This window comes from Polypterus senegalus, chromosome 5, assembly GCF_016835505.1.
Source record: "Polypterus senegalus isolate Bchr_013 chromosome 5, ASM1683550v1, whole genome shotgun sequence".
NCBI lineage: Eukaryota > Metazoa > Chordata > Cladistia > Polypteriformes > Polypteridae > Polypterus > Polypterus senegalus.
The window spans coordinates 60,581,435-60,595,517 of NC_053158.1; the positions used below are offsets into that span (position 1 = coordinate 60,581,435).

Below are 14,083 nucleotides of genomic sequence, written 5' to 3' on the forward strand. Positions count from 1 at the left end.
TTTCCGTGTAATTTAAATGTAACAGTGACTTTTTACAAATGAAAACATGTTATACATTATTTCAGATTTGCATTTTACCCTCAGTTTTGTTTCAAGATGAATGCAGGATCTTTAAAAATACAGAGAACAGGCCATTTTTGTTATGGCTTCATATGTAAATCTCTCATATACGTAACAAAAATGTGTATCAGAATAATATAAAAGCAAGAAGTTGTTTAAATTGAATAGTTTAAACCCAAAGTTTTTATTAGGTGAATATGCTTTATTAAATTTTTCAATAGCTGATAACCAATTTGAATTCTAATCATATCCTATATTTTATTGATATTACTGTACTCAAAAATATAATGCATAAATAAATAAGTTACCCTTACATATTTTGAAAAATGCTTTTAGAAAAAATGTCAAAGAATCCATAAGAAAGATAAACAAAATCACATATCTTATTATTTTAAATTACCATTGGCATTCTAATGTTAATAAAGCAAGCTTGTACTTCTTATGGGATTTTTTCACACTCCTGCTGCTCATGTGATGAATTCAACAACTGGGTCAAAATTAGTCTGAGATATGAAGAATTTGCAACGCTAAAAATAAAACAACATGTGAATACATTGAAACATAAAATGAACGGCAAGAGAACTAGGAAGAAAAATGTACTATAATATGTTAATTTCTCCATAATATACAGTAAATACAAATGTACACAATCCACTCTTCATTGTGGAAAATATATGCACACACTGAAAACAAAAAAAGGTGGAAAAAACAGCTTGTGCAAATTCAGATTTCTCTCCATCCCTCTTTTATTTAACCTAAATTTTAGAAGAGTGCAGTAAGGTGTATTAGCTTCCTAAGGAATGGGCAATTTCAGTGCAATTTCTATTTAAGAAAGGCACGATACAATGCTAATGAATGTCTCATTGGTTTTTCCTGCTCCATGCAAAAAATAAGGTCTCTGAGGCTGGCACGAGTTGTCCTCTGACGACAGAACTGCTTTGGATTTACTGACTGAGAAACACTGGGGGGAATTCCACTGCCAGCCTGTGAGAGTGAAGAAAAGAAAGAGTAAGTCACCAAAGGTTACCCAAGAACAAAATGAGATTAATCTCATGACAAGTAATTACTAAAACAAATAAGCACTTTTGGAAAAGTTACAAGTATAACAAAACAAGTGCACTTTTATTCAACATTAAAACCGAAAAATACAAATCGGGTTACTGTACTTATCTGTCAATGGTAAGTACAATAGTAAGAACTGCTGACTCATAGTCAAGAGGTCACTGGTTCAAGACTTGGTGCTTCCCAAAATAAATGTTTTGAGTAGTCACCTGCTCTTATTGTTACTATTATACAATAAAAACATACATTTGATTCAAGTCTGTAACAGCCGGTGTAAATGTATGATACATGTAAAGGATAGCATTTTTTTTTTTTAATTCAATTTTATTCTCTCAGTCGCATTCACGCTCCTCCTGATCTAACACTGCTGTTTTCAAATAAAAACATGCTATAACTGAGGTGAACTTAGATGAGGATGAGGGTTCTACATCTGAGAAAGAGAACAGAAGCCCTCCCCACAAGAAACGTCCACTCACATATAAGAACAACGCAGCTGCATCAAGCGTAAAGGCACTAAATGACACCGTTTGGATGCTGCAAGAGGTTCTGAATAATCCTGCCAGTCAGTCTGGCCCACACCTGTCCTTCAATGAAACGGCATGGCTTACAGAGCTCGCCAAGGTATCGTGCAAAGTCCAGTTTGTAATTATGTTTTGTGATGGTCTTTATATAAAAACATTTATATGTTACTTATATAAAAGCCAGATCGAATGTTATTTACCTTGATTTATTTACTTATCTTCCTACAGCGTATAGTCACAAGTAGCCTGCAGAACTTCCTCTGTTTGATCGACACAGGTATGCTCACGAAGTACATGTGTAGTGAAGTGATTAGCTGCAGGTGGAAGCTACTGTCGTATCCTACACAATTGTGTTTGATCTTATTCAGGAAAAGATCCCAGTCACCCCACGGGAGAAAGACTTTCCGAGGCTAAGATCATAAAGCTTAAGACAAAGACAGAACTATAACAACAGTTAGTTTAGCTTACATATTAAGGCACAAAAAGATTAAATACAAAATATAAGCAATAAAACAAAGTAATATTCTTAAAAAATTCAGCAGTTATGACACAGATTCAGACCTTTCTCTCTGTCTTCAAGATGAACTATTTCTTTCAAATCTTATTGGGTTTTTATCTAATTTTTTTTTTCAAAAAACATCTGACAATACCTATTTCTTCCTTAACCACTGTGTGACATATACTCTAAACCCTCTTCCATATTAAAAAATACGTCTTTGGAAATCCACAAACCTCTCTTTGTGATCTTTCATACTATATAATATATAATTATCTTTAATAATGAAGAAAATTCAAGTTGGGCCAAATTTTCAAATTCTAAACCTCATTGTAAAATTGTGGTAAGTACTAGTACTACTCTAGACAATAACCATGAGTAGAAAGTACAGTCATATGAAAACGTTTGGGAACCCCTCTTAAATCTTTGGATTTTTGTTTATCATTGGCTGAGCTTTCAAAGTAGCAACCTCCTTTTAATATATGACATGCCTTATGGAAACAGTAGTATTTTGGCAGTCACATTAAGTTTATTGAATTAACAGAAAAAATACAATATGCATCATAACAAAATTAGATAGGTGTGGCGTAAATTTGGGCACCCCAACAGAGATATTACATCAATACTTAGTTGAGCCTCCTTTTGCAAATAAAACAGCCTCTAGATGCCTCCTATAGCCTTTGATGAGTGTCTGGATTCTGGACAGAGGTATTTTTGACCATTCATCCATACAAAATTTCTCCAGTTCAGATAAATTTGATGGCTGCTGAGCAAGGACAGCCTGCTTCAAATCATCTCATAGAGTTTCGATAATATTCAATACAGGGGACTGTGATGGCCATTCCAGAACACTGTACTTCTCCCTCTGCATTAATGCCTTTGTAGATTTCGAACTGTGTTTTGGGTCATTGTCTTGTTGGAATATCCAACCCCTGTGTAACTTCAACTTTTTGACTGATGCTTGAACATTATCCTGAAGAATTTGTTGATATTGGGTTGAATTCATATTCGTCCTTGAACTAGCCATACAGCCCCACAGCATGATGGAACCTCCACCAAATTTGACAGTAGGTACCAGGTGTTTTCTTGGAATGTGGTGTTGTTCTTCCTCCATGAAAAGCTCTTTTTGTTATGACCAAATAACTCAATTTTTGTCTCATCAGTCCAAAGCACTTTGTTCCAAAATGAATCTGGCTTGTCTAAATGAGCATTTGCATACAAGCGACTCTGGTTTTGGCGTGAGTGCAGAAAGGGCTTCTTTCTCATCACCCTGCCATATAGATGTTCTTTGTGCAAATTGCGCTGAATTGTAGAACCATGTACAGATACACCATCTGCAGCAAGATGTTCTTGCAGGTCTTTGGAGGTGATCTGTGGGTTGTCTGTAACCATTCTCACAATCCTGCGCATATGCCGCTCCTGTATTTTTCTTGGCCTGCCAGACCTGGGTTTAGCAGCAACTGTGCCTGTGGCCTTCCATTTCCTGATTACATTCCTTACAGTTGAAACTGACAGTTTAAACCTCTGAAATAGCTTTTTGCAGTCTTCCTCTAAACCATGATACTGAACAATCTTTGTTTTCAGATCTTTTGAGAGTTGCTTTGAGGATCCCATGCTGTCACTCTTCAGAGGAGAGTCAGAGGGAAGCACAACTTGCAATTGACAACCTTAAATACCTTTTCTCATAATTGGACACACCTGTCTATGAAGATCAAGGTTTAACGAGCTAATCCAACCAATTTGGTGTTGCAAGTAATCAGTATTGAGCAGTTACAGGCATTCAAATCAGCAAAACTATAAGGGTACCCAAAATTTTGCACAGCCAGGTTTTCATATTTGATTTAATTTCATACAACTAAATACTGCTTCACTAAAACTCTTTGTTCAGAAAACACCCCAGTACTCAGATGTTCCTAGGAAATGAAAGACATACCACTGTTATCTTTTTTGTTGAAAGTAAATTATTATGCATTATTATGACTGTATACTATTCTTACCGGAGATGTCATCTAATTTACATAAGAACCTAGGCTAGAACTACCCAAGGCAGGAGAGATGGACCCAAAGTAATGGAGGTGTTACATTGGAAAAATTATCACTTCTTTCAAAATTTGTTGCTGTGGTTGTGACCACATCTGACTACTGGTCACCTTCGCAAAACGTTCACTAAGTTCTCCCAGCTTATGCCTTGTTTAATTATCTGGGAGTGAACTGCTGGAGTTTTAGAGTGGAAATATTAGATCGTTATTTGGAAAACATGCATTTCATGTGTGTTTCGTTTCTACAGTAAATTGTGTAAACACATTGTTAACACACAATCTTTTTCATATTTTAGTAATAAATGTTACAAAATGTAGTCATAAACTATAGAATGTGTGAAGCTTGAAGTCCAAAGATCAAATAAACACTTTCACAAAACGTTCAAGGACAATACAACAGCTTCCATGACGTAGTGGCAAGATTTGCTAGCTTGTAATCAAGGGGCCACCTGTTCAATCCCCACTGCCTCCTAAATTTGCCGTTTTCAGTAGTGAGCTGCTCTTATTGTTAATATTATACAGTACACACATACATTTGGTTTGTGTCTGTAACAGACTGTGTACATTTATAGTAGTGTACTTGTAAAAGTTACCTTTTTTCACTTTTATTCTGTCACTTACGATCACGATACATACTAATGGGAGCTGACGCTGTTAGTTTTTATTTGAAACTGGGAATAACTGTAGATGTGAGTAGTGTTTTGAGGCAATGGAACTGGACATTCTCTGATTTGGAGGGATAAAAGCTGACACACAAATGCTGGTAAATCTGCCTTCTTCGTATCTCACCATCACTTTATTTTTTTTATTCAGTTTTATTGAGTGTTTCTCAATAAAACATTACTCACATCTACAGTTATTCCCAGTTTCAAATAAAAACTAACAGCGTCAGCTCCCCTTAGTATGTATCAGGATTGTGAGTGAGAGAATAAAAGTGAAAAAAAAGTAACTTTTTCAAGTACAGTACTATAAATGTACATGGTCTGTTACAGACGCAAACCAAATGTATGTGTGTACTGTATAATATTAACAATATGAGCAGCTCACTACTGAAAATGGCAAATATAGGAGGCAGTGGGGATTAAACCGGTGGCCCCTTGATTACAAGCCAGCAAATCTTACCACTACGCCGCGGATCTGTTGTATCATCCTTGAACCTTTTGTGAAAGTGTTTGATCTTTGGACTTCAAGCTTCACACATTCTACAGTTTATGACTACATTTTGTAACATTTATTACTAAAATATGAAAAAGTTTCTGTTTTAACAATGTGTTTACACAATTTACTATAGAACCGAAACACACATGAAATGCATGTTTTCCAAATAACGATCTATTATTTCCACTGTAAAATTCCAGCAGTTCACTCCCAGATAATTAAACAAGGCATAAGCTGGGAGAACTTAGTGAACGTTCTGTGATGGTGGGGGATAGAACAGCAAGCTGCTTGCTGCTTGTCTTATTCGGCACATTTACAGGACAAAAGATGGTGAGGGAGAGGTGCGAACGGATTTAAGGTGGCCTGGATTTATGAGTTTTCTAGTAGGCTCTTGTAATTCTAGTGTTATCTAATTTTAGTAATTCTAATGTTACACTAGTGTCTAGTGTAAACTTCTGGCACCTTTGGGCAGATATGAACACAACCTGATTAATTTAATTCCCAGCTACAAACATGATATTACACAGCAGCATGTTGCCACCAGGATAGTGAAGAAGTAGATCTGGGAGGCAGAAATGGCACTGATTGCTGTCACTGTCCTGCTCCACTGACAGACTAAGGAGATTGTTTCTCCCCCAAACTATGCGACTCTTCAATTCCACCAGGGGGAGTAAATGTTAACACTACACAAGATTATAGACTGTTATACCTGTTTCACACTCTCTACCTTGCATTTTTTAACTTGCACTGTGCTTTAATTGCTCTTTAATTAATATTGTTTTTATCAATATGCTGCTGCTGGAGTACATGAATTTCCCTTTGGGGATTAATGAAGTATCTATCTATCTACATATCTATCTATCTATCTATCTGAATGACTGTTTCCAAACAACAGACTAGGGAGTTTAATTCTATGATTTTAAAGAATGAGACTTTCGCTTCAGGTCTTGGGCATGAAAGCTGAACTCTATGGTGCCATGCTTATTACTATACTTGCTAGGACACAGCAATACTCAAATTCAAATGACACTATGCTAATAAATCTCAGAGTTAGTTGACTGTTCATGATGTGGTCAACAAAGAATGTAACCATAACTAATCTTTGCAAACCTTGATGGACATACCTATGCACAAATTATCACCCAAAGGCTGGACTTCTGTGCCCCAAAAAAGAAATGTAAAATTTCATCTTGCATTGCTTGGCATCTGGTTTTTTCTAAATTGATTAGGGCATGGACCTCAACAAAGTTTTTGAGTATTCCTGTGCCTTGTTTGGAATGTTAGTACTTGGATTTCAGAAACAAAAACAGCCTATTCCATTGAATTAGGCCTTGCTTAAGTAAGCAATGTGTGCAATGCAAGAGAAACTGTAAATAAAAATAATGCACTTATCTTGTTGAAGAAATGGTTAACTGATCTCTAACCCTTTACAGCTGTAATTTGATCCTAGCAAGGATAATAATAACAATAATTCTTTGCATTTATATAGCGCTTTTCTCACTACTCAAAGCGCTCAGCAATTGCAGGTTAATGGCCTTGCTCAAGGGCCCAACAGAGCAGAGTCCCTATTTGCATTTACGGGATTCGAACTGGCAACCTTCTGATTGCTAGTGCAGGACAATACAATGTGCAATGAAACAGATGACACCTAGACTGCAGATCACAAAGTTTTACACCCTTTCTACTTGTGCTACAGGCCATAAAAACTTTAGTGAAAAATAATGGCTCTGGCTTTAGAGATGTCAGGATCCAGACAAACAGTAATTATCACCACTGCGTTGCACTTAAAATTTGGAGCCTTATATTGTTTACAACCTTTTAGGTAAGGTAAAAAACCAGCAAATGTACTATTATATATTTTAAGGTTATTATTGTTACTCAGACTGAAAGTAATCAACTATGTGTGTGTCAGGTAAATCTATAGAAGTTCTTCTTTCTCCAAATTTAAAAAGAGAATTAATTGTGTAATCAAAAGCTTCTTCTCTTAAGCTTGCAAATGCTCCAGAGCTGGCTGCCACTTCAAACCATGTAATGTTCATTCACAAGCATGTATTGTATACACACGCTAAGAAAATTGAACTCCATAAAATTGGTAAAAAAGGTCCTGCTCTGCCTTGACCTATGCTTACTGTTCATTAAAACTAGACTACTAGGTTGCTGTTTTTCAGTCATATTTTTCTTTTATAATTTCTTCTATTCTGTTTGCAATTAGCAATGGCTGGCACATCATTTATTGAATATACAGCAGAAATATTGTAGGATATGTTTCTGGGTATTGGTAATATACTGTAAATTATTTAATAATAGAATGTTTTGAGACTGCAATTATTCTGTAGCTCTTCACTGGTAAAAAGTTTATAAAAAAAGATTAGTATTTATAAAAATGATTAGTAGCATACATTTTCTATAGCCCTGTCACTCTTCTTCATCCATGCTTTTTTAAATATATGTTCCCTCTGTCTTGACAATTCTCTTACAGCTAAAATAACTTAAAAGAGCTTAAAATTAATTTTCAGTACTGTTAAAAATTTTCACTTTCTTTAAAATGTTAGCACAGATCAGAAGTTCACAAAAGCTGGTTAAACATATCGTCTTATTCTCACCTGGACAAAGCTGGCAGCACTGTGAGAATTATGTTTTACGATTTCTCCAGCACCTTCAATACCGTCCAACCATCCCTGTTAAGGGGTAAACTCAGAGATATGCAGGTGAATGAGCCTACTGTGTCCTGGATAATGGACTGTCAGGCTGACCGCAGTTTGTGAAACTCGAGGACTGTGTTTCTGATATGGATGTGAGGAACAGTCCTGTCTCCTTTTCTCTGTATACCTCAGAATATAAATATAACACCAGGTTATGTCATTTGCAGTAATTCTAAGATTCTGCGCTTAGGGGGAGTATAGATAAAGGGGATGAAAGAGTACAGGATTCAGGTGCAGAAGTTTGTTTCTTGGTGCAAAGAGAATTGTCTGCCTCTTAACATCAGCAAAACCAAGGAACTGGTTGTTGACTTTCACTACACCAAAGGAACAATATAAGAAAGGGCAGAGCATGCTCTTTTTCCTTAGGGGACTCTGTTCCTTTAATGTAGGAAGTGTCACCCTTCACATCTTCTGTAACTCTGTGATAGCCAGTATGATTTTCTGAACTGTGATGTGCTAGGCTTGTAACATCATTTCAAGAGAGGCCCACCAAATCAACAAGCTAATTGAAAAGGCAAGATCAGTTATAGGGCACACTCTGGACCTCCTGGAGGTCATAGCAAAGGAAAGAATTAAAGCAAAACTGAGTGCCATTATAAACAGTGTTCCACATCCTCTCTCTGACAAACTGGGTACTTTCAGCCAATAAATTATTCAGCACAAGTGTGTCAAGAAACACTACTGCGGTTTCTTTATACCAACAGCAATATGACTGCATAATGCCTCACTGTGACTATGATAGCCAAGTCAGAACTTTCCTTTCTTTTGGATATTCTTGCTTTATAGTCATTCCAGTGTGTGTGTATTTATTTATTTACATATCTATCTATCTATTTATGAATTTAAAGAGCTTCTGCAAAAAGCCAAATTTCCCCCTGGGGACAAATAAAGTTCTATCTACCTATCCACTAAAATAGTACAATTATATACTGATATTTATAGGCTACATGTCTTCTGTGCAAGCAAGTTTTCCATTTATAAATGCTAGTTTAAAAAATGACGGAACAGACATTGCTAATTAGGAATTTATTAATGAATTAAATGCTGTGAGGAAAAGGAATAGAGAATGAAGTTGTTTAGCTAACACATACAAAGAATATTGCACAGTAGTAAGGAGTGGTAATGTTGATAAGACTATTGTATGATATGCTGCCAATAGTGAGCACAACATTAATGAGCTGTCCCGTGGTGCCCTTCAGCAAGGTTTCTATGATGCTGCTCAAAGAAGAAACAAGTAAACCAATCTTATGATTTGCCTTGGGACACAGCAGTCCACTGGGACTAATAATAGGCTTGATGTTTTATTGACCATTCCAGGTTCTGTTACATATTTCTAGACATCATTTAGCATTTTATTCCCCAAAATTTGTTTACCTTAATTCCATTAGTACATGAACACTGCCTCTTATTACGGCTTCTCATTGCTAATCTACATTTTTCTACTTGCATCATGAAATAAGCTTAGATCTTTAATGTTATTTCCCTCAAAACTAACCAACACTTTATTCTCTTTAATTTCGGGGCTCATATTGATGCAAACTAGCATTTTAATAATGTGTTGTGTCACAGTGGTAGGATTTCATAAGATATCATTTCAAACAGGAAATCAGGACATGTCAAAAGAGGTTATAATAATCTGCAAATACAACTTTACACTGTTATTGAATATTGGAAGGAAACCTAATGGGAACAAAAGTACATTTGTTTTAATCCTTAGATACTGACCACAATTGTATCTCTACAACATAGAAGTTGGTCAAATGTTGATGTAATATTCCCATAATGAAGTTGGTCAAATGACGTTGGTCAAATGTTGATGTAATATTCCCATAATTACCTAAAATATCTTAAAAATGAAAACATCACAATTTTTCAATACCAGTTAGCTGCCACTTTGTTTTTAAAATGTGGGAAACAATATTGGTAGAGGGTCACATTACAACAATATGGTGGTTCTCTACAAACTAGAGATGAATAGCCATATTAGGTTATTAGCAACGGTCAAAGAAAAAAGTGTCACTGGTAATATATTTTAATATATAATAACATCAGCATCAATAGAAAGACAAATTAGAATGGGAAAATGGGATGACAATATAAATTATGTTTTTCTAAAAGTAAATTACAAGAATATACTAAATTCATGCCAAAGTTAATGTACTTTACTATGTGGTACTATGGAATAATAATAATGAGGATAGCCAAATTAACCAAAACAATTCTAAATCATGAAAAGTGGTAACCACAGTTTCTATTTTTATAGCTTAGAGAAAAAGCAGCCTCAAAATGACAAGTTAAAAGAAAAATCCATATTTTTTTTTTTTTTTACAAGATACTTACTTCAACAGTGATACATATTTTAGAAGCTGTTAAAAAACACAAAACCTCAGAGAAGGCCATCTATCAAAGCACTATAACTATGATTTTGCTTTTCCACAGTCTTACCTGATTACCTGATAATATAAAACTAAGACACTCTTTGTCTGTGAGCTATAGGTTTGCACCACAAGTGCCAAAGTAATGGAGTTCTAACTTCACCTTTTCAGAAGAAAATTATGTCAGGTGTGGGCTTCCCTGGCGCTAACAATGAGGTCCTTCCTATGCTTAGTTTGCCATAGAGATATAAAAAGTTATCTGTTTGGACTCGTGAAATAAAAAAGTCATAGTAAAAACACAAGACAAAAAGAACAGCATTACTTGGGGCAATATTAAACAAAAACCTTCCATACTTTATAGTATAGTTTATTTTAGAAATACTCAATTCAAGTGAGAGTGTCTTGAAGATGCAATTTATTTTACTGGTTTATAACCTGAAAGCCTGTTTTATTTATGTGTTTGATTAAGTATTAAATAGTACATCAAAATGTTATTATAATTATAATATTGTAAAGAACAATGATTGGAATACCATTGATTAAGTATTAAATAGTATATCAAATTGTTATCATAATTATAATATTGTAAGCAACAATGATTGGAATACCACGCACCTTTAAACTTAAACAAATACTTTTGATGTGTAAAAATAATTTACAAAAACAGTTATATACATAATTGGTTTTCTTTGTATTCTCCTAACTTTATCTATACTAATAAAAGGCAAAGCCCTCACTGACTCACTCACTCATCACTAATTCTCCAACTTCCCGTGTAGATAGAAGGCTGAAATTTGGTAGCCTTATTCCTTATAGCTTACTTACAAAAGATAAGCAGGTTTCATTTCGAAATTCTACACGTAACGGTCATAACGGTCGTCAACGTCCGCCATATTGAACTTTCTTATTTATGACCCCCATCTTCACGAAATTTGGTAGGCGGCTTTCCTGCACTAACCGAAACCGATGTACGTATTTATTTCGGTGGTATGACGCCACTGTCAGCCGCCATATTGAACTTTCCAACGTCACTAATTCTCCAACTTCCCGTGTAGGTAGAAGGCTGAAATTTGGTACTTATTTCGGTGGTATGATGCCACTGTCGGCCTCCATATTGAACTTTTCAACGGTCTTTGTTACTTATGGGCCCATCTTCAAGAAATTTGGTATGCGGGTTCCCAACGCTAACTGAATCCTACTTACGTACATATATACATCCATAGCCTGCAGCTCGGTCACTGTGTGAGGTGGCGTTGAGTCCCCCATCCCAACGCCTCCCATGTTGTTGGCTGTCTGCCTATATAAGGCCGTCCGTCGCTCCAGTCTCTACATTCCCTTCCTTGCTTCGCCACGAGATTCACGTCTCCCTGCTGATAACTACAGCCTTTTTATTCATTCCACGGCTTCTCCGCTGTTTTATTGTTCATTTATTATGATTATAGTTATTGTGTAGGTATTTTAGACTTACTTTACATTGTTCAGGTTAAGCCCTTCACCTATGCATCTGCATGTGAGTTGATGGCTGCCGCTGAATTGTTCGGTTGTCGCTTTCAAGTGTACCGAAATGGCCAAATATTTTACACCTTTCGACAACCGCCAATGCCTCTTAAAAATCTTAGATTGACAGGTGCCGATTTCAGTAGTGGACACTTTGATGTTTATGAATGTTTAAACTCTCAAAAGCTGGATGTGAAGTTATCGATGAAACTGGTTGTGTGCTTACAACGCTTGACAGATGCCGAATGTCTCTTCAACACAAGTCCTACAAATACTGTCGTAATTGAAACAAACCATGAAACTCAAACCGATTATGACAGCAGCAATCCAAGCTGTGAGATTTGAAACAAGATTACCGTTCACATGGCCAACTGTACGTTGCATGCTCAGGAGTAAGCTCAGCACACAGCTTGGTAATATTACAACCGGAGTGCCGAACTGACAATGTGGTATACAAAGAGATCCTTAACAAATAATTATTGGTATATTTTCCCTCAGTTTAAAAAGGTTTAATTTTCTTCTTAATAAAATTTTTAAAGCAGTACTTCGCCGCTGCGAAGCGCGGGTATTTTGCTAGTATACAATAAAAAGGAAACAGATACCAATATAAAAATGATAGTAGAAAAAATATGTTGTAAAGAAGAGAATATAGCAGTTAACAATTGCAAGTAAAACAGTATTTCTATATGGTATAATATCCAAAATATTTTTCTAAGACAATTCTAAAATGTAATACTGCATTAACCACAACAAAATATACACCTAGAGTACAGCTAAGATAAAGATACTGTATACAGTCTCTGAGCAAGGTATTATGAACACCTGTACTCCTGCTTATCCATGCAATTATCTAATCAGGCAATCATGTGGTAGCAGCACAGTTCACAAAATCATGTAGATGTATGAACTTGAGTTAATGTTCACATCAAATAACAGAATAGGAAAAAAAAATCTTATTGATTTCAACCGTTGCATTATTGTTGGTGCCAACCAAGCTGGTTTGAGAATTTTGGAACTACTGGTCTTATGGGATTTTCACACACAGTAGTCTCTATTTTACTCAGAATGGTATGAAAATAAAAATATTCAGTGAGTGGCAGCTCTATGGATAGAAATGCCTTGTTGGTGAGAGAAATCAGAGGAAAATGGCCAGACTGGTTTCAGCTGACAGAAAGGCTATGGTAACTCAAATAACCACTCTGTGCAACTGTGGTGAGAAGAAAAGCATATAAGAATAATAAATAAATAAAGAACTTTAAGGCGGATGAACTACAACAGAAGGGTGTTGGGTTCCACATCTGTCAGCCAAGAACAGAAAGCTGAGGCTGAAGTGGCCATAGTTTCACCAAAGCCGGACAGCTTAAGTCTGGAAACACCATAGCCTGGTCTGATGAATCTTAATTTCTGCTAAGACAAACAGATGATAGGAGCAGAATTTGACACCAACAGCACGAATCCATGCACCTAACCGGCCTTGTATTAACACTCCAAAATGCTGGTAATAGTGTAATGGTGTGGGGAATGTTTTCTTGGCACAGTTTGGGCCAGTGAATACCAGTCAATCATGGCTTTAATACCACAGCCTATTTGAGTATTGTTGCTGACCAAGTGTATCCTTCACGGCTACAATTTACCCATCTTATAGTGGCAACGTCCAGCGCGATAGAGCATCATGTTACAAAGTAAAAAATCATCTAAAAATGGTTTCATGAACATGTGTTCTTCAGTGGCTTTTCAACCACTGGATCTGAATCCAACAGAACACCTTTACGATATGGTATAACTGGAGATTTATAGCATGTACGTGCAACTGATAAATCTGCAGACACTGCAAGATGCAGTTATGTCAACATAAACCAGAATCTCAAAGGAATGCTTCTAAAATCTTGTAGAATCCATGCCATGAAGAACAGAGTCAGGTCCAACTCAGGGATACTCAACTGCAGCCTTGGAGGTCTGCAGGGGCTGCAGATTTTTGATTCAACAAAATTTTTAATTAGACCCTGCTTATTTAGTAATAAAGCAATGGTTGTGGAACTTAGTTTTAGTGAACTCATATGTTGAAATTCAGAATCCTAAATTGTCTACTTTAGTTTTGCATTTAGGTTTTAATTGTTGCCTGTTTTCTTAAGCAGCCATTGGTTAATAATGAGGAGCAAATAACAATTATGAA

The 14,083-nt window shown here is 35.9% G+C and overlaps 1 protein-coding gene across 2 annotated transcripts in view; it reads right to left on the reverse strand.

Annotated features, from left to right (window-relative positions):
* Window positions 1-416: 416 nt before the first annotated feature.
* Window positions 417-14,083, reverse strand: part of taf4b (TAF4B RNA polymerase II, TATA box binding protein (TBP)-associated factor) — a 344,452-nt gene continuing 330,785 nt past the window's right edge. For both annotated transcript variants that reach the window (XM_039754687.1, XM_039754686.1), the window contains exon 16: window positions 417-1,044. In XM_039754687.1, coding sequence (XP_039610621.1) covers window positions 1,005-1,044 — 40 coding nt within the window. In that variant the 3' untranslated portion in view covers window positions 417-1,004. The remainder of the gene's footprint in view (window positions 1,045-14,083) is intronic.